At 35.2% G+C, this 27,578-nt stretch overlaps 2 protein-coding genes and 1 long non-coding RNA gene across 7 annotated transcripts in view; 2 read left to right on the top strand and 1 right to left on the bottom strand.

Moving 5' to 3' along the window:
* RAB8B (RAB8B, member RAS oncogene family) overlaps nt 1-12,119 on the top strand; it is a 76,010-nt gene extending 63,891 nt beyond the window's left edge. Inside the window, exons 7-8 of the mRNA XM_031955428.1 lie at nt 6,892-6,942; nt 7,701-12,119. Coding sequence (XP_031811288.1) covers nt 6,892-6,942; nt 7,701-7,793 — 144 coding nt within the window. The 3' untranslated portion in view covers nt 7,794-12,119. The remainder of the gene's footprint in view (nt 1-6,891; nt 6,943-7,700) is intronic.
* LOC116421844 overlaps nt 1-21,438 on the bottom strand; it is a 73,870-nt gene extending 52,432 nt beyond the window's left edge. For 4 of the 5 annotated variants that reach the window (XR_004232402.1, XR_004232406.1, XR_004232405.1 and 1 more), the window contains exons 1-2: nt 21,266-21,438; nt 13,295-13,337 (exon numbers count right to left, since the gene is read on the bottom strand). This is a non-coding gene — a long non-coding RNA (uncharacterized LOC116421844). The other variant, XR_004232404.1, reaches the window with a different exon arrangement.
* Nucleotides 21,439-21,769: 331 nt separating this feature from the next.
* APH1B (aph-1 homolog B, gamma-secretase subunit) overlaps nt 21,770-27,578 on the top strand; it is a 30,911-nt gene continuing 25,102 nt past the window's right edge. Inside the window, exons 1-2 of the mRNA XM_003755626.4 lie at nt 21,770-22,119; nt 22,983-23,153. Of these exons, the coding sequence (XP_003755674.1) occupies nt 22,007-22,119; nt 22,983-23,153 (284 nt within the window). The 5' untranslated portion in view covers nt 21,770-22,006. The remainder of the gene's footprint in view (nt 22,120-22,982; nt 23,154-27,578) is intronic.

The following is a 27,578-nucleotide window of genomic DNA, read 5'->3' as shown; positions in this document are numbered from 1 at the left end:
AAAAAATCCTGAAAAAAATACAGCTCAAAAATCAGACTGGGCCAAATGATAAAGGATGTACAAAAAGCCAATGAGGAATAGAAGGTCTTAAAAAGCAGAATTGTGCAAATGGAAAGAGAAGCACAAAAATTTAATGAAGAAAAATTCCTTACAAAATAGAATTAGCCAAATGGGCTAAAAAATCCACTAAAAAATAAGTCTTTTATAAATAGAATTGGACACATGGAAAAGGAGGTACAAAAGCTCACTGAAGAAAATAATTCCTTAAAAATGAGAATTGAGCAAATGGAAGCTAATGATGTTATGAAAAATCAAGAAACAATAAAATAAAATCAAAAGAATGAAAAAATAGAAGACATTGTGAAATATCTTATTGGAAAAACAACTGGCCTGGCAAATAGATCCAGGAGAGATAATTTTAAAATTATTTGACTACCTGAAAGCCATGATCCAAAAAAAAAAAAAAAAAAAAAAGGTCTAGATATCATAATTCAAGAAATTATCAAGGAAAACTCCTCTGATATTCTAGAGCCAAAGGGTAAAATAGAAATTAAAAGAATCCACTGTCACCTCCTGAGAGAGATCCCAAAGTGAAAATTCTCAGGAATATTATAGTCAAATTCCAGAGCTCTCAGGGAAGGAGAAAATATTGCAAGCAGCCAGGAAGAAACAGTTGAAGTATGGTGGAGCCACGTCAGGATAACACAAGTTTTAGCAGCTTCTACACTAAAGGATGTAAGAGCCTGGGATATAATATTTTGGAGGGCAAAAGAGCTAGGATATAAGAATAATACTAAGAATAATCTACCCAGCAAAACTGAGTACAATCCTTCAAGATAAAAATGGACATTCAATGAAGAAAAGGACTTTCAAGCATTCTTGATGAAAAAGACCAGAGCCGAGTAGAAAATTTGACTTTTTAAATACAAAACTCCAGAAGCATAAGAAAGTAAACAGGAAAAAGAAATCATGCAAGACTTAATAAGGTTAAATGGTTTACATTCCTACACGGGAAGATGATACTTATAATTAATAAGAGCTTTCTTATTATTAGGGTACTAAGAAGGAGGGCATAGGTGTTAGTTGAATGTGCAGTAATGAAATCTTAAAAAATTAAATGAAGGGATTAGAGAAGAATGTAAACAGAGAAAGGGAGAGGGAGAATGGGATAAATTATCACACATAAAAGAAGCAAAGAAGAGCTTTTTACAGTGAGGGGAAGAGGGATAAGGGAGAGTAAGTGAAGTTTACTCTCATCAGAATTGGTTCAAAGAGAGAATAACATATTCAGTTTGGTATAGAAATGTGTCTTACTCTACAGAGAAAGGAGGAGAAGAGTATAAGAGAAGAGGGGAAGCAGTAATAAAAGAAAGGATAGATTGGGTGAAGGATAGTCAGAAGCAAAACATGTTTGAAGAGGAACAAGGTAAAAGGAGAGAGAAAAGAGAATAATTAGGGGGAAATACATTTATTAGAGTAATTGTGAAAAAAATTTGAAGCAAGTTTCCCTGATAAAGGCCTTCTTTTTCAAAATTGAGTCAAATTTATAAAAATAAGAACCGTTCCCCAATTGATAAATGATCAAAAGATATGAAGATTTGCAGATGAAGTAATCACAATTATCTATAGCTATATGAAAAAAATGCTCTCACTATGGATTAGAGAAATTTAAATTATAACAATTCTGAAGTACTACCACATACCTTTTAGATTGGCTAATAGGATAGAAAAGGGAAATGATAAAATGTGGGGAAAATGAAACATTAATACACTGTTGGTGGAGTTCTGAACTGATCAACTATTCTAAAGAGCAATTTGAAAATATGCCCAAAGAGTTATAAAATCAAGCGTATCCTCCTATCTGGTAGTGCCATTACTAGGTTAGCAGTAGTAGAAATAAAAACAAAAAGGAAAAGAACTATATATACAGAAAATATTTATAGCAGTTCTTTTCTGGAGGCAAAAAATTGAGGGGCTCTCATTAATTGGTGAATGGCTGAATAAATTGTGGTATTATGTAATCGTGATGGAAAGCTATTGTGTTATAAAAAATGATAAGCATGGAAAGACTTCCTTTAGCTGATACAAAGTAAAATGTACTGTGTACAAAATAACAGCAATGTAAGAGGATCAGTTGTGAATGACATAACTATTCTCAGCAATACAATGATCCAAGACAGTTCTAAACGATTTATGATAAAAAATGCTGTTCATTCTCAGAGGAAAAAAACTGGTGGTGTCTGAATACAGATTGAAGCATACTTTTAAATTTTATTTTTCTTGAGGGTTTTTTTTTAGTTTATGTTTTCTTTCATGATATGACTATTATGGAAATTATTTGCATGATTACACATATATAACTTCTATGTAATTGCATTCTCAACAAGGTGGACTGGGGAGGGAGAAAGAGGATCTAGAATTCAAAATGAATTTAAATATTGTTTTTATATATAACTGGGGGGGGGGGAGGGAATAAAATACTAAATTTAAAGAAAGAAGCTAGAGAAGCCAAGAGGAAAAGGTGAGGAAGGAGAGAATTACAGACATGAAGCACAGACGATGAAAATACAGAGATGTAATATTATGTTCTGCCATAAACAGAAGAGAGAACTATCAGCAGTGTCAGAGGTTGCAGAGAGGTTAAGAATGACGAGGATCAAAAAGAGGACATTAGATTTGGCAAATAAGAGGTCACTGATAATTCTGGAAAGATTGGAAATTAGACTACAGTTTGAGTCAAAGGAGAAGAATAGAGGTGCCAGTATAAGGCACTTTTCTTGAGTAAGCAAGTCAAGTTAGCAAGTGTGGTTTAGTCAACTAGCCACAAAGAGGAGAGGAATTGAAATACCTAGGTATTGGCTAATGTGATTTATAGGATAGTGAGGAAGCTAGTAATTATAGTAAATTCAAATTCTGTTAAGGATAGATAGTTGAAATCAAGAGGTCCAGGAGCGAGGTATCTGACAGGAAGTTCACATGGGGATCAGAAAAAAAACCCTCTCTAAAGGAGCTTCATAGTGAAATAAAAGGAGGAAAATGAGGAAGTAACAGAAAATGAATTACTCTTTAAAACCCATTTCCTTTGCTTCTATTCACATGTTAGTAAGTGGAGCTGGAGGAAATCATGAAATGTTGCTAACATTATTCATATAATTTGATGTTATCAAATCTCAACTGGGCCCTTAATGCAGCAAAACAGTGTCTTTCTTCCAGCCTTCTGTATACTTTCTCCAGCAGCCTCCAGGCTAAGGAACTGGCCTCAAAACTTCACTAAAAATGTGAAGGCCTAAATTTTGCTCTTTCCCTCCTTCTCCTTGGACCATTAAGACATCATCCTTATGATGGTTGAAGAGGCACAGTTTCTGGATAATTAAGCATTTTATTAATAATGTTAACATTTTATTAATAAAAGAATCAGTGACACTCTTAATGCCAAAGACCTCTCATGGAATCCACTTAATGCATATATGCCCTTGGAAGAATGGGTGTTCCTGAGGGTATCAATCAACTTGGGTTGCTAATAAGCAATGAGAAAATTAATATTATAATAAGAGGAGGCCTCTTCCATGAGGCCAAAGAGAGGGTCTTAGGGTACATGACGATGAGAACCCATATCTTAGTCAAAAAACTTACCAATTTCCTTATTACCTATCTGACAAAAGGAAGAATCTACATTTTCTCAGATTTATTTGAGTCATAAACAGAATGATCTGGAATCCACCCATTCACCTAAACTTAGAATTTCTTTGATGTCTTTGATTAGATCTTAGCTTTCATGGCTGAGTAAGTCTGAGCAAAAATTTCCATAGTGATTGATTTCTAGATAAAGAAGTAGGAAAGGAGGAAAATTGTGGTCCTTATTCAATAATGTTATTAAAATCATCCACTATCTCCTCTTTTACTGTGGTCTCAGGTGAAGAGATAGCTTTTCTCCTTGCCAAAGCAACCCTTCTAACATATAGTCTTGGTCCCATCCCCTCCTGTATTTTCCAGCAGATTTCCTCTACTATCCTCCCCATTCTCATCTTCAGTTTCTCCCTATCTCTTGGCTCCTCTGCTGGCTACAAATGTGCCACCTATCTCTGATATCCATAAAATAATCCTCTTTTGATTCTACAATTCTGATACTTACCTTTCTATATATCCTCTCCCCTTCATGCCTAAATTCCTTGAGAAAGCCATCTACACTTCCTAACTTCTTATTCTCTTCTAAATTTTCTGCCATGTTCTCACTTTTCTACTGAAATTGTTCTCTCCAAAGTTACTATCTTTTACTTGCCAGATCGAATGAACTTTTCTCAATCTTCATCGTGCTTGATTTGTGCTACACTTGATACTATTGATAATATTCTCCTCCTGTATACTTCCACCTCTTTAGATTTTCAGGTGTTGGATAATAGTTAGAAATAAAAATGAACAGTTAAAGATGGTGAGATTATGAAGAAGGAAGGCAGTAACTTTTGAAGGTGAGAATCCCAGAATTCTAGTTACAGAGTTTGGAATAATTGTGATTCACTGTAAGGAAAGAAGGCAGACACATAAAAGATTTTTTTTTACTCTGAATTTAAGAAATACAACCATATATAATAGAATGGGGGGAAAGTTAATTGCACATGAAACTGCAAATCCATTATGTGTAATAACTTGCTATTCTTTTTAAATATATATTAAAAGTATCATGTACCTTTCCTTTTTTTCCCCTTTCTTCCCCACTCTAGAGATGGCTACCATTAGACATAAATATGTGTGTAGGTGTATATATATATATATATATATATATATATATATATATATATATATATAAAGAGAGAGAGAGAGAGAGAGACAGAGAGAGAGAGAAAGAGAAAGGGGTGTGTGTGTGTGTGTATAAAATCATTCTCCACATACTTCTATTTATCAGTTCTTTCTCTGGATGTAGATGGCATTTTTCTTCATAGGTCCTTTATAGTTAATTTGGCTATTTATAATAATCAAAATTATTTAGTTGCTCAAAGTTGTTCTTAAAACTATTCCCTTTACTGTTATAGAATGTTCTCTTTGTCATGCTCATTTAGATTTTCATTGCTTTGTATAAATCTATCCATGTTTTACTAAGATAATCAAACTCATCATTTCTTATAATAGAGTAGTCTTCCATCATGATCATATGCCACAACTTGTTCAGCTATTCCCCAATTAACATGGAATCCCTACAATTTCCAGTTCTTGCCACCACAAAAGAGAGCTGCTATAAATATTTTAGAACATATAGGTTCTTTTCTTTTTCTCCTAACCATATTTGGAAAAACTTTTACTATGAAAGATACTTAAATCAGGTGTGTTCTTTCTGCCAGGAAACTCCCCAGATGTTGACATTTAATGAGGCTAAGAGCCCTCAGCTCCTCCCAATCACTTAATTAATTATAGGAGGTTCAACTGAGAATGTGTTTTGGGCATGAGTTAACAGCTCCCTTTAGCAATCTGGGCACCCCAATCAAATTCTGGCTTGGTTTCTCCTTCATGAGCTGGATAGCCCCAAATTCTAATGAAGGGGGAGCAAGGACTGGTTCCCTTTCCCTTCACCACAAAAAGGACAGTAAGTTTCCACTTGACTGAGGCCCAGCCAGATGCTTTAAAAAGAGTTGGAATGTTTCTAACACGCTTTAGTGAATAGGACTTCTCTTCAAGCTAGCTTTCTGAGAAAGGAATATTACAAATTATCAATAATAATAATAAAAATATTGATAACAAAACAAATTAATAATACAAATAATTAATAAACAAATAATAATAAAACATGATAATAAAAATACAAATTAATAATAAAAACAGATACTAAATACTTAATAGGGAAAATTAAAATTGAATATAAAGACAAGAAATGAAATTTTGAATGAAAAAGTATGTCCTATTGTTTTGTTTAAAACTTTATTTTCAAAACATTTTTGACAGCACTGATGTCAGTCCAAAAGGTGGACTGTCATGTATCTCATTTTTTTCTAATAATAGCTTTTTATTTTCAAAATATATGTGAAGCCAGTTTTCAACATTCACCCTTGCAAACTTTGTGTTTCAAATTATTTCTACTTCCTTTCCCCTTACTCCTCTCCTACACAGCAAGTAATCCAATATATTTTAAACATGTGCAATTCTTCTATATATATTTCCACAATTATTTTGCTGCCACAAGAAAAATCAGATCAAAAAGGAAAAAAAATGAGTAAGAAAACAAAATGTAAGCAAAAAACTGAAAATATTATGTTATGATCCACACCCAGTCCCCACAGTCCTCTCTATGGGTGTAACTGGCTCTCTACATCATAAGACCATTGAAACTAATCCCTGTTGTTTTCAAGATCATTTTACTTTTTTAACTGAAAAAAAATCTGAGCTTTTTTTTTCTTCCTGAAGTGTGAGGCTTCTCATTTGGCAAAAATAGATGGTTAAAGAACAAGAACCTGTTTTTTGTTTTGTTTTTTTAATAACTTTTTATTGACAGAACCCATGCCAGGGTAATTTTTTACAGCATTATCCCTTGCATTCACTTCTGTTCCGATTTTTCCCCTCCCTCCTTCCAACCCCCTCCCCTAGATGGCAAACAGTCCTATACATGTTAAATAGGTTACAGTATATCCTAGATACAATATATGTGTGCAGAACTGAACAATTCTTGTTGGCACAGGGAGAATTGGATTCAGAAGGTATAAGTAACCCGGGAAGAAAAACAAAAATGCAAGCAGTTTACATTCATTTTCCAGTGTTCTTTCTTTGGGTGTAGCTGCTTCTGTCCATCCTTGATTAATTGAAACTGAGTTAGATCACAAGAGCCTGTTTTAATAAAAAAACTTTAATAAAAATGTTTTTATTAGTGTAAAAATGAGTGTGTAATAATGATTTTTTTAAAATTTTCAGGCATTTTTTACACTTGCACGGGATATAATGACAAAACTCAACAGAAAAATGGTTTGTGCCTTTTACAATTTTTATTTTATTATGGGTCTTTTATTTTATTAATTAATCAACAAACATTTATTAAGAGTTCACTACTATGTGCCAGCACTGTGCCAAGATCTAGAGATAGAAAAGCAAAAACAGAAAAGGTGTTTTAAGGATGTGTGCATCCAGGTGAACATAAGTGATAGAAATGAAAATGATCTCTATGAATATTGATCCTTATCTTTTTCTGGAAGCTTTTATGATTCCTTTTCTTGACAACATCATTAAATGGTCTTTGATAATACAAAGAGATTCACTGATAAAAATTCAACTTACTTTTAGTTGAATAAGTGAAATGCTTTATTAAATAATAGACATTTATGTAAACATATAATTCTGGTCTTAAAATGTGCTTAATCATAAAACTATCTCAGTGATATATAATAGACAATTCTGGTAGCACATTTTAATTTGATGACTGAATATAATGCTACTGATACTTATCTTAGAGTGCCAAAATATGCTAGCAGTGCTATTATAATTAGGCATAAGCATAAAAAGGCATTCCTTTGCTTATTTAAATATGGGAATAAGAGCTTCCTGTGTAATATAATCTAAATGTTCTATAGCAAAGTCTTAAAAAAAAAAGTCTGAAAGATTTTGAAAGTTACCTTCTTAATTAGCTTTTGCCAAATACCTTTATATTATGATAGCTTAATTTTCTGTTGGGTTGTGAAGTAAACTATGACATCATTTATTAATTAACTTTATTCTATTCTCTTTAGAATGATAGCAATTCACCAGGGACAGGAGGACCAGTGAAAATAACAGAAAATAGATCAAAGAAGAGCAGTTTCTTCCGCTGTACACTCCTTTGATAAACTCTTAATAATGGACTTAAAGCAGCACACCCAGAAGAACCTTTCCTGCTTTTCTGAAAGCACAGGGTCATGTAGCCCCAGAGACACAATACCACCAAGCTGCCACTGAGAGCTCCATGGAACTCAGACTTCTTTAAACAAAATACAGTATGGATTTTGGCCACTTGGTCTTTCAGCAGGTCAGGCTCCTTTCCTCAAACATGGAAGCAGTGAAGTGGAGACACACGCAGGAGTTAACTTTTTGTTTGTTTTCTTGCCTGTTGCAAAAGCTGCTATCTTTCTTTTAACTTTGCACATCAGTGTTAGTCCCTGCCTGTTACAGCACAATCTATACTTGTATTTGCACAGTTTTGTCTTGTGAAGTTCTTAACAGATTTGTGCATTTTCAGGGAAGTTTACAAAAGAGTAATTTTTAAATTTACACAAATTTAGAGACTTCATCTGGTTCATCAAGAGGAATGTAATTTGTAGCATGTGCTTTGAAGAGCTCTCATATGTGAATTTCTTAAAAAGAAAAGTTAACTGCTAATGAGAATTTTTTAAATTCAAGAAAATGCACCAGTCTGTACTGAGGCTACACCTTCTTCCTTTCTTCCAAATATAGGGCTTTGCTTCATTCTTACCTATTTGACCACACAGATATTAGGAGTACCCAAGACTGTAATTTTCTAAATTTATATCCTTTCTTCCTGGTTTATAAAAACTGCTCTAAATCACTTTTACTTGACTATTCTAAAAATTTTTGATGCAAGGTAATATAATGGATGAAGTTTTGGCCTCAGAGTCAGGAAGACTTACAAGTAATCACTTTATCTTCTAGTCAGTGCCCCAGGTTACAGACAAGTTGCTAATCCTTATTTCTGTTGGGAGTTTCTCTGAAGGAGCTTTCTACAGGTAATCACATCCAACTTTATCCCAGTATACTTTTATTTACACACACACACACACAATGGTGTGGCTGGAAATGTTTGGGTTTTTTGTTCATTCTTTTTTAGTGGCTTATGGTAATTCCTCCACCAGCCAATGCTCAAAATTTTCTTCTTGGATTTACAGTCCCTTTGCTTTTGGATATCTCCTTTATACCAGCCATTTATAACATAAACTCTGATTAGGGTTAGCAGGATAGTCTGTTAGCTTGCAGAAAGCTTACCTGTCTAAAGAGAGCAACCTGAGTAGATAGCATAACAGGGAAATTTTAGGGAGTTGGGTTTTAAAAACATGTATATACTTTATGGAACTTAGTGAAGCCTCTAGTAAATAATACCCTTTGAAAAAGGAAACATGAACCCTGTTTTTAGTTTCAAAATAGCTATTAATGAATTTGTAAAACCTAATTCTATCTATTCACATTCTAAGTTAATGAGTAAAAAAGTTGATGGTGTTATTTAGGGCAAAGCCAACCAAAAGCTTACCAGTCTTTCTCTCATTGAACACTGGTCCTGTTATACTCTGCAGATATTCTTTTAAAGGAAAAGAAAAAGTTCATGGAGCAGAAATAAGAGAAATTAGTGTTTATTAAGGTGCCAAATCAGGTCAGGGCAAACCCAACAATGTATTTAATAGCACAAGTGGTAACATAGAAAGGAATGATTAAAAGGATGAATAAATGAAATGTATCCTTGTTAGGAAATTTTTTCTTTGTATACTTGTTCTGCTTTACTGTAGTCACCACCATGATTAAGGAGTAATAGGAAGAAAATGAATTGGCTGTAACTACAGAGAATTTCGTTTGAAACGAGATTTTGTCATTAGGATGCTTTGACTGGTTTATCTATCTCCATGTTTCAAATTAATCAGCACTAAATATGCAAAAAGGTATTTGATTGGTGTTAAGATCTTACTACAAAAAATCATCAATCTCCTAAGACTTTGTAGTCATCTTTATAGGTTTGATTTGCTAAGGTGTTTATAGATGAAACAATGCTCCCTGTTGCTATTTCACATATAATGTTTCCTTATAACCTGACTGTAAATCACTATATGTTACTCAGATGGATTTTTTTAAGGGAAAAAAAAATGTTCAAAAACATCTCTAATCATTGTGTGTACTTAATGTTTTCCAGAAAAGGGTCAAGTAGTTAAGTTTTCTGTAAGGTAGTAAAAGTGCTTTCTATAAAGGCAAGTATTATGACACCATTTATGAATGTAATTATCTTTCAGTAATTTACCTCTGACTATCTGGTGTCTTAATACTGATTTTTATCTCAGGGGTTGTCTGCAAACCAAAACTGACATAATCTGTGGATAGCAATGTTGTTGGTTTGTTTTTAGTAGAATGCTTTGCCTTTGCTCCATTTTTCTCTCTGGTTTTGTCCTGTATTTGTAAATACCTAGTCTCCATGAATTTCCCTCTGAAAGAGCCTGTAAAAGTTATAAGTCTAAAATTTTAGCTTTTTGAAGTAGCAGCCATTTGGGGTATTTGCTCTGTTGTAAAAAAAAAAAAAAAAAAAAACAAGATGTCTTTGCTATTTTCTTACATCTAGCCATGCTAAATTGTATATAAATTTGAAGTGAGACCATAGGAAATTTCACTTTATGCATGGTAAAATGATCCAGTAAATATTTCATTTTGCTTAATAATGTTCATATAATACATTATTTTTTTCTATTTGTAGAAGGATTTAATAACAGGCAATTTTGGCTGTTCCCTGATGAAACTAAATTCTAGTTTCACATGAATATTTTTTGGTCTTATAAAATAAAATGCAGATATTTGCAGCAGTATTAAGTGGTTCAGTGGCTGCACTTTATTATCAATGTGCTAATCTTTTTATAATGGTTGGTGTAGACCTTTTCAACTAGTCTGAGAGTGTCAGACAATGAAAAATGTGCTGTATCTAAGTAGCATGTAAGTCATTGATTGTACTGTTTCGCTGGGAACCTCTTTTAGCTATGTTTTACTTTAGAAAAACAGATAACAATAAATTCTAAGTTTTGCCTGTGCATCAATTCCTGGGTGCTGCAGGTTTTCTTACTATCCATATGAATATTTTGTGCAGTCTTTGTAAGCTTTGAGAAGACTATTATCTTTACTTTGAAGGACTTTTTAAAACTATACCTCAGTTTGAAAACTAGTATTCTAATATCTAGTAGAACAAAGGTGAGCCAGCTGTTAATACATTTTACAGAATAGATTTATTTGTTTTGCCTTGAATTAAGGCATCATTAGTCTTTAGGTTAAAAGGGGACATTTCAAAGTTTAGACTAGAATTTATGATGTTATATCCAATAATGCAAAAAAAATAATTCCAGCTTTTTAAAAAAGTGTAGCTGTGCAATATAGGTAAACTTCTGCAAAAGTTCCTCTTAGATTACAGTTTACTTTTAGGTCCTCAATGGTAATAATCTCTATTTTGGCTAATAAAGTTTTGAATTTATGATCAACAAGTAAAAGATTCATTGGATTTTTTTTTCTTGTTCTTTAGATTTTATTTTTCCATGAGCAAGACTTTTATATAAATTTAGTACTTCACCTTTGAAAATGATATTTGATTTTTCCTTAAGTTAAAACCATGTTTGGTTTCCTTATGTAAAATGTAGGGCATTTATTTGTAGTTGACTTTGCAAATGTCTCTTTTTAGAAAGAGCATTTCCTCTTCTTTTTTGCACCATCTGAAAGAAAAGGGATGCCTCAACATGTGACCTACAGAAACAGGATGTTAGTGAAAAATATTATTTGACTAGCAGTTTTACAGTAGAGTTAAAATGTTTTTAGGCTAATAAAATTGATGTTTCTTGTTCAATATGGAAATTTATCTTAATCTGACTTTTATTTAGTGAAATATGCAGATATGAAGCTTAAATAATTATTTGTAATTACTTTCAGATCACTTCATCTCTTGTGCTTGTGCCACATTTGATTAGATTTAATTATGCCAAGAAAAATATAATTTCCATTTCATTTTCTTAGTTTATACTGAATTTAATTATTGCAGTGCATTCCTATGGCCTTATAAATGGGTATTTTTTGTTTATTTGCAACTGACACTGCTGAAATAGATCTCCAACTTCTTTAATGCAATATGTAGTTTAAGTATTTGACTAAAAATTAAAAATCTAACAGAAAAAGCTCAATTTTTCAATAGATTTGCCCTACCCTTTGTGTGTTTAAGTACATTTTATCTCTGTTCCAAAAGCTTAATGTGAAAAACTCCTGCAGATAAATGGACTTGTTATGTGGTTAAGTTTGTTTGAATATAATCATTAACTGTGTACTGATATTGATGCTGTGTTCAAAAGGAAAAAAAATGGATTTTATTTCATGTCACATTTTTTTATTATAACAATGTGTCTAAAATAAAGACTACATAATTATGAAATACATTCCATTTCATAATGTTGTTTGAAATTTCCTTTAGTCTACCAAGAATAGAAACAAATCTTAACTGACATGTGACTCAGTATTCTCAACAAAAATGGAAACACAATACAGAAGCTGATCATTTAAATGAACTTGATTCCTAACCAAATTTCTGTTTTAGCATGGAGAACCAAATACTTGAAACTTGTAAAGATGAACAGGGAAGCAGTAAGGTGTGAAGGTTTTCTGGAGGTAGCCTTAGTCTCAGTTGAAATAAATAATTACTCCAAAATGCAGCCAGCTAGTAAAAATGCAAACGTTTATTTCTCCTTCCAAAATTAGCCCCGTTAGTTGAGGCAGAGAGCTTTGTCCTTGGCTTCAGCCTCTGCTTTCTTCAACCTCCAGCCAGTACCAAGTTGGAAGATGCAATGAATCTCTTGCCTCCAAGATAGGGCTTGTGGGTTCCAAGAGCTCTCTCCGACTCTAAGTAAATCTCTCTCGAGCTCCCAGAGTTTCTAGTAACTCCTCAAGTAATTAACTCCAGTCAGTCCCACAAAAAGAAGTAAGTTCAAGCTTCAAAAGATCCCTATATATGTGATCTCCCAAAGGTTAACTCCGCCTTCTGGACGGAGAGGGATTCTGGGTTATCTCCCAGAGTGCTCTCTAGCCCTAAGGGAGGTGTGAATTCGGACTAAGCCCTACTAAGCCCTGCATCCTCCCAAAAGTGTGAACTCCATTGAGTACTTAGATACTTATGAGCTCCCTAGAGGTGTGAACACAAGCATTGTTTCAATCAGTTCCACCTAGTACCTTGTTTCAAGTTCTGGCCCCAAATATCTCTTTCTAAGATCAAATCAACTCCAATGGCTCAACACTTTGTAAAGATTCCAACAGTAAGGGAAATGGATTTTATTTTTAGTCAGATGGACAGAATAAAGTAAAAAAATGTTCTTAAATATGATTTATAACTTTTTTTCCTTTAAGTAATGGGATGATTATTTAAAGAACACTTTATTATTGGTAGGTATATGAGTGAAATAAAAAACAAACACTTGGATTTGCAAGTATTATATTACATGGGAAAAGGATAAAGATGGCAGGAATAAAGTCTGGGGAAAGTTAGCAAAAAAAAGTAATTAAAATTAAAAACACATGAGAGAGAAGAGGTTATTCCTTTATATTAATTAATGAAACTTACCTCCAAACTTGGATTATTCAGTATCATTTTCATTTAAATATTTCTGAAAAGTTGAAAGGCAGAAAAAGATTAGTTCTCTAACTAATTTATGTGTGCTGGTTAGAAAGTAATTCTGAGCTACATAGAAGTTGTTGTTAAGTAGTTTTTTTAGTTGTCCCATTCTTTATGATCCCATTTGAGGTTTTCTTAGCAAAGATAATTGTAGTGGTTTCACATTTCCTTCTCCAGCTCATTTTACAGAAAGGAAACTGAGGCAAACAGAGTTAAGTTGAATGACTTGATCAGGATCACACAGGTAAATGATTTGAAATCAGATTTGAACTAAGGAAGAAGAGTCTACCTAACTGCAGCCCAGGCTCTCTATCTACTGTATCACCAAGCTGCCTCTTACATAAGGAACAAAATTTTGAATTGATATCACACTGAGAATTCATTTATGAACTTTAGTGTTCTTCATTTACAACACAATTAACTCTAAATTGTAGTACTTTCATGGCTATTTCTGTCTTGTTTTTTAAAATTGTATTCATTTCAATCAGCTAAGATCCATCCATATGGAGAACACAAGAAAAACAAAACCCATTACAATCATATATAGTCAACCCAAACAATTTTCCACATTGGCCATGTCCAGAAAAAAATTTTATTTCATTCTTCCTTTTGTGTCCTTCACCTTTCTATCAGGAAATGGGTAGCATATTTTGTCATTAGTCCTCTGGACTCATAATTAATGGTTACTGCTGAGAATTGAGTACAATAGTATTCCATCACATTTAGATAAATCACTTCATATATCCTCCAATTTATGAGGACTCCCTTAGATTCTCATTCTTTGCCATCTCAAAAAAGAGCTACAAATATTTTTACATATCTTTGAAGTCTATTCTATTTAGGATTAATCCCTCATTTAATCTGTTTCCCTCCTATTTCTTCCTCTCCTTCTACTTCTCCCCTTCTTCCCTTTTTCAGTTAAGTTCATTCTCTGTGTGTGTTTGTATTCTTTCAACTAGTTCAGAAGAGTAGGTAGTTCAAATGTTAGCTACTCTCTTTGATTTCTTTCTCCAGATTTGTATAGATGTCAATTTGCATTTGCTGATTATAAAATAATTTTCCCTGGTTTTCCTCTCCCTTTCCTCAATCAATGTATTTCTCTTCCCTTCACCTTCCATCCTTCTTTTAAAATTATCAAGCCATAATAGAATCATTTCAAGGATTTCTGTCAAATTAGACACCTTTTTTGACCTCCTGATGGTGATATTGCTCAGATGGAACATGTTTATATATCATTATTTGTATGTAACAAGTTTATCTTAGTTTAGTTCTTTATTATTGTTCACATTTATCTTTTTATGTATTTTTTTATTCCTGTGTTTGAACTTAAATGTTTATATTTAGTTTTGGTCTCTAAATCAGAAATGTTTGGAGACCTAGTAATTAAAGATCCATTTCTGACTCTGTATCATTACACTCAGTTCTGCTGAGTAAGTTAGTCTTGGCTGTAAGTGCATATCCTTTGCCTTCTAGGATATTGTGTTCCAAGTTCTCTGCTTCTTTTTAATGGTGACTATTAAATCATAGATAATCCTGACTGGCTTCTTGGTATTTGAATTCTTTTTGGGGGGGCTGCTTGCAATATTTTTTCTTTGATTTGGAAATTTTGATATTTGATTAATGATGCCTCTAAGTGTTTTCATTTTGGAATTTCTTTTAGACAATGACTAGTAGATTCTGTCTATCTCTACTTTGCTCTCTGATTCTAAGAGATTTGAGTGATTTTCTATTAAGATTTTTTATTTCTATATTTGGTCATGATGTTCAAGGAGTCCTATGATTCTCAGATTTTTTTCCTTCTGGATTTGTTTTGCAGATCAGTTATTTTTGCTATGAGAAAACTTAATTTTTTCCTTGTATTTTCAGTCTTTTGACTTTGTTAATATTTCTTGCTGCTTCATGGAATCACTGGCTTCTATTTGGCCCATTATAGTTGCTTGGGCAAGGGTTGTACTTCTTGTGCCAAACTACTAATTCCTTTTCCAGTTCCTTCTTTCCTAACATTTCTTTTTCATTTTTTTTTTCTTCAAATGCTTTCCTTTTTTTTTTAAGTTAAAAATCTTCCTTTTTAAACTCTCATATCATCTCTTTCAGGAATTCTAAAGGAAATTTTCTCAAATTGTTTATTTCTCTAAGGCTTTATTTATAAATAGTTGGTAGTTATTTTCTTCCTGCATTTGTGTCTTTTAGATTTCCTGCTACCATATTAACTTAATATGGTGGGATTCTTCTTTTTAATTGCTCATATTTTCAGGCTACTTCTTGACTTCAGACTTAAAATTATGGCTTAACTATACACTTTTGGAGAAAAGTTCTGGGTTGGAGTCTTGTGGCTGATTTTTTTCAAGGTATCGAGTATTGTGAAGGTATCTAGGATGTCAGGGTAAGGCTGGGTACTTGCAAGCTTTCAGGGCGCTCAAGTGGTCTGATCCAGAGCAAAATGTGTTTGCTTCATCCCCCACTTACCCTTTTCTGACTCTGCTTCCTCCCCAGTCTTGTCCCATTAATCATCCAATCTCTCTGTTTCTACTGGTTCCATCTCCATTGTTTAATAAACTAAGATCTTCCCTGTTTGAAGAACCTACCCTTAGCCCTTCTTCTGTGAGGAATCACCTACTCAAACTTTTAAAAAGTGTCTTATATTCATTGCCTCCACTTCTTCACCACTCATTCCTTAATCCTTTTCAACCTGCCTACTCTTCACTCCAATCAAAATGAAGTAGGTTTTCTGGTTACCAAATTCAATGGTCTTGCTTCTCCTCGGGCTTTCTGCAGTGTATGATGCTATGACCAATGACTCTTCACTCTGAAATTCCAACCATAGGGGCAAGGCCCTTAGTCTGTCCTAGATCTATGACCCAGAGACTGGGTAGTGAGTGATAAATTTGGCCAGTTGGCACCTGTTCCCACACCATGCATGAGATTATGGAATCCCAAGTGTCTTTTTTTAATCACTGGGAGCTGGACAAACCGACTGAGTGAGCTTTTGGCCAGACCCAGTTCCCAGTGTTCACAAATCTCTTTGTCTCCCTAGGCCAATTTGAACTGGAAAAATGAATCACTGACTTTTCCTTAAATTTCTCTGACAGGATTTGGTCTGCTTTTTTAGATGGGTTTAGAGTTTTGGGGAGGAAGGAAATTTGTTGTAATTCTTCCTGTTACTCAACTTCTTGGCTCTGCCCCCTGTAACCAATCACTAAAATGTAATTTCAACTCTCTAATCTCTTATATCTACCGTCACCCCACTTCTGTTTCCACTGCTACATTCTAGGTCAAATTCTCAGCAGCTCTTGCTTGAATGAACTATTGCACCATGCTCCTAATTTGTCTCGTAGGATCATATATTGAGAGTTAGAACACACTTTGCAGTCATCTTATCAAATGCACTCAGGACACTGAGATATGCAGAGTAAATGATCTGCCAGAGGTCAGAGTTATTAAGCATATTAAGCTCAATTAAGACATTAAACTAGTATTCAATCTTAGGTCATCGGAATCCAAACTGAAGTGGAAGGGAAACTGTTCCCTTTACTGATGTTTTTCCCTTTAAGAAACTATTTCCTTTTGATTCCTTTTGGAGTCTCAGCCCCTCCTGGGAAAGGTATATTCCACCCCCCCCCCCCCCCCCAGATAAATTATCTTTCTGAGATGTCAGAGCCTTTGATCAATTAGAAATCCTGGTCAAAAAGCACTCCTTTGAAGTGTTGTTAATTCCAATAGGAGATCTGGGCTAGAAACTGATAAGCATCTAATCCTTGGAACCTTGGCTCCTGAAGCCCTAAGACTCCTTAAAAAGAGGAGTATCTAGGTTCATTCTTTGCAGAGGACCAAGCAATTTGCTAGGACCCTGCTTGCTGAGAAGGGATTCTCAGCGCCAAATTCTATTTCCCGATAGGACTCTGACACTATAGAAGTCTGTCTCTTAGCAAACTAGTTTCTATATAACAATAAACTTTCATTTTGCAATTAATAATTCGGGAATAAGTGAATTTTTTCACTTTAAACCTGAAGCTGATTAAAAAGGGGATTTTTAACAACTCTCTTATCGCCACTAACCTCATCACCACCAGGAATTGAGGGGATACAAACAAACCTCATCAAAACCTTGTTCTTTCTACTCACTGTATTACACTGCTTCTTGGTCTTCCTACCTCTAACACTCCTTATAATCTAGAAAACTTGAGTCTGAACATATCACTACTCCATTAACAGCAACAAAACCAAAACAAGATAGTTTCCTATTTCACACTAAATAATCTTCCAGTTCCTTAGCTATTCTGGCCTTCAGAGCTCTCCATAATTTGTTCCCAACTCCATTTTACAACTTGATTCCAACCTACTTGCCTTTATTTATTCTACATTTAACTCCAAACTTGATGCCTTGGTATTCAAATCCTATCTGCTCATACTACTATATAAACACGGCTGTGCCCTCACCTTCCCCCTTCACCTGCCAGCATAAATGCAGTCCTTCCTTGAAGCCTCTCCTGATCTTCCACTAAGGAATTTCTATTTCCTCTGAACTCTTATTAACACTTTAGCTTCTTTTATGCACTTAACAGTCTGCCTTTGACTTGTATCTTCCTTAGCAACTTGTAAATTCTTTGTAAGGACAACTAGGTCATCTATCACTCCCACTGCCTTGCACACAGTAATTACACAAAACAATGATTGTGGAATGAAAAAATAAATGATCTAATTTAGAAATTATACAAGCAATAAGAGACCCTCTTAATTATGCTAACTGATTTTGCTCTCTTTTTTTTTTTTTGTCAAGTAAAATAGAATAATGGTCACGGGAAAAAAAAACTACTAAGGAATTTCAAATATGATAAGCAGAATTGACTACTGCATTTATAGGTTTAGAATTTTAGAAAAAGAAGATAATTGAAATAGATACCCTACCAGTCACCTAAAATGTTTCAAATCATCTTTGAGCCAGCCAGTGGCAATCAACCAATATCTAAACCTGCTTTTGCCTTTTGTGAGATCTATAGGCAAAACAAGTCATGCCATCTTTGGGTCTCAGCCCCTTTAACTGGGAGAGATGAACTTGATTTCTTCAATATTCTGCAATCATATGAAATAGCACTTTGATTTACCTAATGGATCTTGTAATATCCTGTATTCATAAACTGTTCCTCATATAGTGAAGTAAAATTGCTATCATTTTTGCATTTGGTGTTTTAAAAAAAATACATATATTTATATACTTCTATTGTAAATACAGGTTTGTGGTAATTATTTTTTGTTTTCAGGTCTATGTATATATATGGAACAAACAAGGAATTAACTTGGCTACTTTCCAAAGAAATGAAATAATAGTTTATCCTTCCTTATGACCTACTTCTCTCTTTTATACCCATTATATTCCCTTCTCCTCTTGCATTATATTTTTCTGTAATCCAGTATTGCTCTTTGGGTAAAAGATAAAGTTTAATTCCAAGAGTATTTAACGACAATTTGTCATTATTATGTGTTAATTTGATTTTAAAAAAAGTAAAAAGATTCTATTTTACCATTAAAATAAAGTACCAAGTGTGACTAATGAGACCAAAGCTATAAGGCTAATTCCCAAATGATCCAGTTAACTTTAATCTGTTCAATGGCTACAAACTCTACCCTAAATACCACCTGTTTTTAAGATGCATTCCTTTTTATTAGGGAAATGATAAAAATCTATGAATCCAAGCAAATATATTAGCACCACTGTTAAAAGAATTGAGAAATCCCATTTTTAATGCATTGTTCTCCAGCCAATATCAGTTGGCAGCCTTGATAATCCTCTGAGATAATTGTCACCCCATCAACCATGTTAACTCCACTCAACAATTTTCCTGAAAATGAGATTCCCAACTGAGTCTGTGGAGGCTAATGGCATCTGCAAACCTCTTCTACATGAAGGATTTTTCAGTCATCATGAACTTTATCCCTTAATGGTAATAAATAGTACTTTCTCATTAAAAGATCAATGAGTGATGCCTTGGTCAGTAAAATCACTTTCAAATGATGATGGCAAATATTTATACAGTATAGTATTTTGCAATTTATAAGAAATGAAGTGCTTTGCTTGCAAAAACCCTTAAGTTAATATGTACTTACTGCTTTCTAACTTATACTCATTTAGCTACCTCTTATCTCTTGTGATTCTGTTGTAAGCTTCTCTAGAGCATATCTGCATCACATCATTTGTATTCCCAGAATGTAGTACAGTGAACATAGTTAGCATTTAATAATTGTTGAAATGAAAGGAAGTGAAGCAGGAACACCTCACATAATTTTGCCTAACAACTGTCATGATGAAGATTTAATTCTAGGAAGGTTAAGATGGTAAGAAAACGAAATTCTCCTAACAATGTTTTAAAAGACCTTATTGATATATTCTGGGACGCAGCTATGAGGCTTATCGGATATAAAATACTAGACCTGGAGTTGAGAAAGTTCAAATGTGGCCTTAACTCACTTGCCTGTGACCCTGGGCAAATCACTTACCCACTTAATGCACTGGAGAAAGAAATCACAAACTATTCCAATATCTTTGCCAAGAAAACAGTAGAGTCACAAAGTCAAGCCTTAAACCCTATTTGCTTAGCATGTCTTATTTGCCAACTTTTTAGGGGAACAAACATTTCCATTAGGTGTCAGTCGAACATAATTCTTATGCTTCATTGTACATTTTCAGTGATGCAAACTTTTTTGAAATGACCTACGATTTATTTTTAATAACTACCTTCTGTTTGCAAAAATAACGTTTTCATTAATTATGAATGATGACAATTGTTTTTTTTTAAATATAGTGTCATGTTAAATAACTATAATTCTGAGCTCTTTTTAGTACTTGAAGAGAATAATTTGAATTTACAAATTGCAGTTAAGCTGTGAGCTGTGAGCTGAGAATGATGATTTTATAGATGATGATTCAGAGACTTTATAAATGTAGATATTTAGGATGCTTAATTTTAGAACACAAAATAAATTTGTAAAGCAGCTAGCAGCATATAGTAGATGCTTAGTAAATTTTAGTTCCCTTCTTTGCCCATCCCCATCCCCAATAAAACCACTAGACAGACTCATGCACTCAAATTTTGGAAATAAGTTTCTGTTAAGTTTTCTACACCGCTGTAAATTTACTCCTAACTTCACCTCCCTACCCCCACTCCTTAAGTCTTCCATTCAGTACTAGCTTGTATCTTCCAAAAAATAGAAAACATTTTAACAATTTAATAAGTTTTATTTTATTTAGTTTTCTTACCATCTTGACCTTTCTAGAATTAAATCTTCATGATGAGCGTAAAACTGGGGAAAATTGTTTTCCTGCTTCACTTCCTTTCAACAAACGTTAATAATAAAATAATAAAAATGAATAATAATAGAATTTAACAATTTAGAGAATGGTTCTCCAGCTTCGCAGCGTGGAAGGAGCACGGGATTTAAAGTACAGGACTTCTATTTTGTGTATGTTGGCGAAAAGAAACGAAGTACAGGTATTCCGCAAAAAGGGCCTTTTTGTCCTGCTTAACTAGTCCACAACTCCCACAGAGCTCAGATTGTTTAAGACAAGAGAATTAGAGAGAAGAGGGCATGGATCCCCAAGCACAGCCTTAGTGAAGTTCCCATATGCCGCAATTTTCGAACCGACCAAAAAAGAAAACAAAGATGACTCACTGCACTTCGCAAACTTGGCTATTTCTTCAGACCCACGTAACCCTGACCTGTCATTTCTGTTTCCGCATTGTGTTTGCGGAAAAAAATGAGGGCAGAGGTCATGGATTTCCTTCAGTAATCTGGTGAAACCCAGGGTCCTATTCTCAAATAAATAAATAAATAAAGACTGGTCAAATAAAAAGCTCAGGGTTACAAAGGAAAGCAGTCGTACTGAAATAATTATCAAACTTTTTTTTTTAAACTGGATACGCCTACCCTAGGATAGAGGGCCGTGCTTCAGCGCCCCTCGCGCTCCTCATCTTCAGTGCGTCAGTTTCCGGCGGGAGCCGCCAGGGGAAAGGCTGCGTGATTGACGGATGGGGACGTTCCCCCTCCTCCCCCCAAGAGACAAAGACTGTGTACGTGGTGATTACGAGTGAAGGTAGTGATCGCCTCCTCTTCAACCCCACCCGCCCACTCACATTAGGCCAGTTCTCCCACTCTGAGGAAAATGTACATAAGGATAACCGAATTCGGACGCTATCCTTCTTCCCCTCCTTGACTGCGCGGAGATGGTCACAGTAATTATAATTAAGGTAATGACTCCGCCGAATTCAGCCCTCCCCCCTCCCCCGTGACGTTTCTCCGGGCAGGCACTAGGGGCTATTTCCCGCTAGGAGTCTGGGACATCGGGCGGGGCGGGGCGGGGCGGGGGCGGTGCGAGGGGCGGAGTCGGGCCCGCTGGGGGCGGGGTTACATGCCGGCTGTGGCGCGAGGTGAGCGCATTGCAGCCGGCAGCCTCTGGAAACCCCGCTGCCTCTCCGGAGGTGGGGGTGAGGGGGGTGCGGTTGGCCGCCCGCTCACCTGGGCCTCGCCGGACACCGCCCCCTCCTCCGCCCCCGCCCCCGTCCCGCGCCGGTAGAGGGCCGGGCAGCTCGGCGCTGCCCAGCCTGGGCCGCCCCCAGCAGCCGCGCGCCGCTCCCTCCTCCGCCTCCGTCTCAGCAGCCCCGGGCCGCCATGACGGCTGCCGTGTTCTTCGGCTGCACCTGCATCGCCTTCGGGCCGGCGCTCGCTCTCTACGTCTTCACCATCGCATCTGATCCGCTGCGCATCATCTTCCTTATCGCCGGGTGAGGCCGAGGCTGAGGCGGCCCAGCGGGCCCGACCCGACCCGACCCGAGCCCAGCCGGGCCTGGCCCCGTGGCGTTCTCCGTGCTTTCCGTCGCAGCGCAACGCTGCCGGGCCTCGCGAGGAGCCCGGGCCGCCTGCTCGGACTGGCCCTGCGGCCTTGGGGTGTGGGGAGGAAGCGGGATAAGAGAAGCGAGATCCACTGCGGGGCCGCCCCTGAGGGGCCGCCGGGCTCTCCGCTTCCTCTGAGGCCTGCTCTAAAAAGAGGATCTGGAGTCCAAAGAGAGCTGCGGGTGTCAGAGCCCATCCCCCACGTCCGGGATGCTTTCTGTAAACATCCCGTTATCCCTTCTCCTGGGATGTTCGTAAATCGCGGTTCCCCAAGCGGCGGGTTCGCATAGGGGTAGAAACTACGCTGCAGACGAGCTCTAGAAAAGATTCTGCAGGCTCCTGTAGTCTGGAATATGCTTAAAACCCCCTTCCCATGTATTTCTTACATACTTCGAGACAAGGAGGAGGACTGGTAGAGACCATCCTTTAGCCCTGACTTGCTGGTTACCTCCCTGACTCAAGTGACTATGTTACGTTTAATTTGCAAATTAAAGTGAATTAAAATTTTAAAATAATTTTGAAGGAATAAAGTTTTACAATATTCCTTGAAGTAAGTGAAAACAATCTGGGGTGTTTTAAAATGAAGTTGTGGAAGTAAATCCTCTAGAATCTAGAGCATCATTGTACTTTAAAAAGCTTTTTTTTTAAATTCCAAACTTCTCATGTAGAATTAGAGGCGGTTTTTTTTTTTTTAAAAGATGCATTTTATTGATTTGAATACTTAAACTACATTTGTAAATTTTGAAATTTTCAGAGCATTCTTCTGGTTGGTGTCTCTGCTGCTCTCCTCCCTCATTTGGTTCGTTGCAGTAACCCTTAGTAGCACCAAAGATGAATCAGTGCAGAAAGGTTTGCTTATCTTTGGAGTATTGTGTTCAGTCTTAATCCAAGAGGTCTTCCGGTTTGCATATTATAGACTTTTAAAGTAAGTTAATATTTTGTTTTGCTTTTTTAAAAGATAAATTTGAATAATATGGTAAATTAGATCTTCACTATATTGTTCATACCCTCTTCCTCCAAATTCTTGCTAGAGTCAGAATTCTTAGTATCAAAATATAAAATATATTTAGTCAGTGACCCATAAATTATTTTGTTACTGAACTACAAAGCAGAGGAACATTTCTGTGGTTTATTTATTTATTTTATTTATTTCCATTTCCAAACCCATCCTCCTACACAAAGATTCAAAAGCTCAAGCCATTTTTGTGGCTACATTTTATGAATGAAGGTACATCTATGACAGAAAATAGAATTTAAAAAATATAGTGCTAATATAATTTGCATCCTAGACCATACAATGAATCATTTAGATGACCCTTGGGGGAAACCCTAGTGGTCTTGAAAACAAACTCAGAATTATTGGTTGAACTTAAAACTTGAATTTAGAACTTAGAGTGACATGAGGTGAGCTTTGATGTATGTACACAACAATGCACAAGAACCTACTTTGTTCCAGGACATTTGCTAGGTACTAGGGATACAAATACAATGAAACAATCCCCACTGTCAAGGATCAGATTGCATGAAATTGACTCTTATGAAGTAAGTTTTTATTTTAGGAACCTTTTTTTGTGAATATCTTAGAGTTAACCAGATCAATTCCTAACTGGCTCTTTTGATAAGATCTTCTCAATAGTTGCTCCATATTTCAGATTTTGTTTTTTCAATGAAGAATTAGGAACACTTTGCTTACATGCAAAACTCTTGGAAAAAAGATTTTAAAGTTATGTATATATTTTTATCTTTAATAATATCTTAGAACAATGAACATATTCCTCAAATAAGAATTTGATTGGAATTGTTTTTGATATTTAAAAGATCATTCTTATTTGGTTAAAAAATAGAGACTTTTTATGGGATCATTATCATAAACTACACCACTGTAATTCACAAATTAGAAACCAGATTTAAAATATTTGCTCTTAAAAGATACCCAAACATGAGTTTTCCAGAGTAATTGATCAGGGTTTCTCCAGTTTTAATGATTTCCTTGTTCTTTAAGAGTTCAGTTCAATAAACATTTATTAGAGCACTGTGCTAAGTGCTGATTGGTGTCAAATTTTAGCCAAGGTCTCAGCCCTTTCCTCCTTGAGTATTCAGTCTGGTTTGGAGGATGTTACATATAAAAAGGTTAATAAAATGCAAAAAAAAAATTGATGAAAAGTGCAAAGAGAAATATTTTGCCAAATATGATAAGGGAAATTAATAATTGGAGATGTCTAGAAAGCTTGCTAAAGAAAATGGCATGTGAATTGTATTTTAAAGTAAGGTTCAGAATTCAGTCGACTTTGGGGTTGACCACTAAGGTATTCCAAGTGTAGAAAAGTTGTATGAGCAAATGTATTGAAGTAGGAAAGATAAGGACATGAAATGGAGATGAATAATGCAGTTTGACTAGAGTGCATAGTACTTTGAAAATGAGCCATATGTAATGTCCCAAAAGGAAGTGCCAGTTGATATAGGACCTTGAATGCCAGGTAGAGGAGTTTAAGTTTTATTTGATGGGAAATAGAGCACTGTTGAGTTTTGAGCAGAATTGTGACATGACTAGATTTAATACAAGTGAGATTAATCCAGCAATACAGTAAAACAAAGGAACTACAGCTACCTACTTTTGTATGACAGACATGCTAAAAATGGGGTTTGTATATTTAAGGAAAGCTTTATTGAATTCACAAAACGTAAAAATTATTCTTAGTTGTAGGCTATACAAAAACGAGGATCTGGCTAAATTTAACCTTTCAGCAGTAGTTTACTTATGTGATGGATTCATTGGAAGGGAAATGGAGTAGAGATAGGAAGATCTTTTTAGGAGATTTTCACAGCAATTTAACCCGGTGGTAAAAAGAGCTTATACTAAGTGCACGTTAAGGATACTGAAGGCAAAACTGTTTTGGAGATAGAATGGCAGACAGTAACTGATTGATAGATTTTTTCCTCTTGCCCATTTCTTTTATACAAAACTTGCTTCAAGGTTTTGAACATAGGAAATTGGATGGTGCCACTGACAGAAATAATTCAGTTAATCAGTCAAGTATTTATTAAATCTCTATTATGTGCCAGTCACAAATACAAACCAGAATTAAAGCAGCTCCTGCACTCAGCGAGTTTACAGTCTATTGAGAGAGACAGCATATGAATGCGTGCCTGTGTGTATGTGTGTTACAAAATAGTTTTGAGAAAGAATGTAGATGATTAGAAAGGAGCAGAAGGGTTCATGAAAGGGTTTGTATAAAAGACAAAGTTTATAGTGAATCTTTAAGGAAGTCAGAGATACTAAAAGATAGAAGGGATGCATACTAGGCATTTTGGGCAGTCAGTACCAAGTTGAAAAGAGATTGGAAAATGAAGTATCATATATGGAAAACTTGAGTATACCAATATGGCTGGATTATATAATGTATGGAACGGTGTAGAATGCCTGGAAAAGTAGGAAGGGGCCAGGTTTTGAATAGTTTTAATTATCAAATGAAGAAGTTTATATTTAACTCTTGAGATGAAGGAGAAGACATTGAAGTAGTGGAGTTACAGGGTCAGACCAGTGCTTTAGGAAAATCACTTTGGTGAGTTGAGGGTGGATTAGTATGGCAAAAAGCTTGAGAAAGGGAAACAAAATAAAAGAATATTGTAATATTCCAGGCAAGAGATGTTAAAGACTTTGGAAACAGTGGTGGTTATGTGAAAAAAATGAAAATATATGTGGTAGAAATAATTATGAAAAGATTAGGTGTACTGATTGTATGTGTTGGATGATAATGAAGAGTTGAAATTGTGAACCTTAGTGAATAAAAAAAAATAACATTGCTTTTGGCGGTAAAAGGGATCTACAAATTGATCTTGGGAGAGAAGTCAGGATTACAAATAGAAATTGGGATCATCTGCATAGAGGTGATTATTGAAGATATGGAAGTAAATGGATTGCCATAGGAGAGTGTAGAGAAAGGAGGCCAGGGAAACCAGTGAAAGAGACAGAAAAGGTGCTAGGGGTAGGAGAAGACTGAGGATAGTGAGTATTTTAGAAGCCAAGAAAGAAAAGGCTTCAAAAGAACATGTTATCAAAAAGAGCAATATCCAGTTATGTAGAGGGACCAAGGAAGATGGGGACTGAGGGTGGAAGTGAGAAAGACCATATTTAGAGAGCTCCTTGAGGGCTGGGAAATGTCTTCTGCCAATTTGTATCCCTGTATCTTAGTTGAATGCTTGGTCCATTGTAGGTGCTTAAAAAATGTTTGCTAATTGATTGACCTTTGAGAGAGCAATCTCAATACAGTGTTTGGTCCTAATGGATATAAACAAAGGTTTGGGGAGATGGGTTGAGGAAGTAGAAGTATCTTCTTCATTTCTCAAGACTTTTGGTCATGGAGTGGAGATAAAACAATAGCTGGTTGAGATAGAAACTTTAAGAGAAGGTTTTTAATATTGGAGAAACTTTTTAAAGCATATTGGGCTATGGAGATGTGAGAGGAAGTGTAGTACAATAGCTGCTTTTTTTCTGTTTGTAAAATCTGACAAATTTAGGATATTTGTGATGAAAATTTATTTGATTTGACCTGGATTGACAGTCCTTTGTATCTGATTAGTAATCTTTAAATATGTCAATAGAGATTCCCCAAAATGAATAATGGATTTTCTAATCCTTTGCAGTAGAGATGTTCATAACATGAGTCATTTTTGTCATTTTTGTTTTAAGACAATAATTTTAATTCTGCTGTTTATACTATATAAAAAATAAGGACTTTAGTTTTAATTTTTTTTTCTCTTTACACAGTAAATATTTATTCCTTCAATAAGACAAATTACTCAAGAATTTCAAGGGAATTAATAGGAAAAATGCAAATGAAGGTGGCTTAGCTGTATCAGACCTAAAACTATATTAAAGCAGCGGTCATCAAAACCATTTGATACTGTTTAATAGAGTAGTTGATCAGTGGAATAGGTTAGATTTACAAGGCACAATAGTTAATGACTATAGTAATCTAGTGTTTAATAAACCAAAAGATCCCAACTTCTGGGATAAGAACTCACTATTTGACAAAAATTGCTAGGAAAATTGGAAAATAGTATGACAAACTAGGCATTGACCAACACCCACCAAGATAAAATCGAAATGGGTTCATGATTTAGACATAAAGAGTGATACAGTAAGCAAATTAGGAGAACAAAGGATAGTCTGCCTCTCAGATTTGTGAAGAAGAAAGGAATTTATGGCCAAAGAAGAAATAGAGTACATTTATGAAATACAAAATGAATAATTTTGATTATATTAAGTTAAAGTTTTTGTACAAACAAAAACAGTGCAGATAAGATTAGAAGTGAAGCAGAAAACGGGGAAAAAATTACATTCGAGGGT

This window comes from Sarcophilus harrisii, chromosome 2 (genome assembly GCF_902635505.1).
Source record: "Sarcophilus harrisii chromosome 2, mSarHar1.11, whole genome shotgun sequence".
In the NCBI taxonomy this organism is placed as follows: Eukaryota; Metazoa; Chordata; class Mammalia; order Dasyuromorphia; family Dasyuridae; genus Sarcophilus; species Sarcophilus harrisii.
This window is presented reverse-complemented; position numbering and strand designations above follow the sequence as displayed.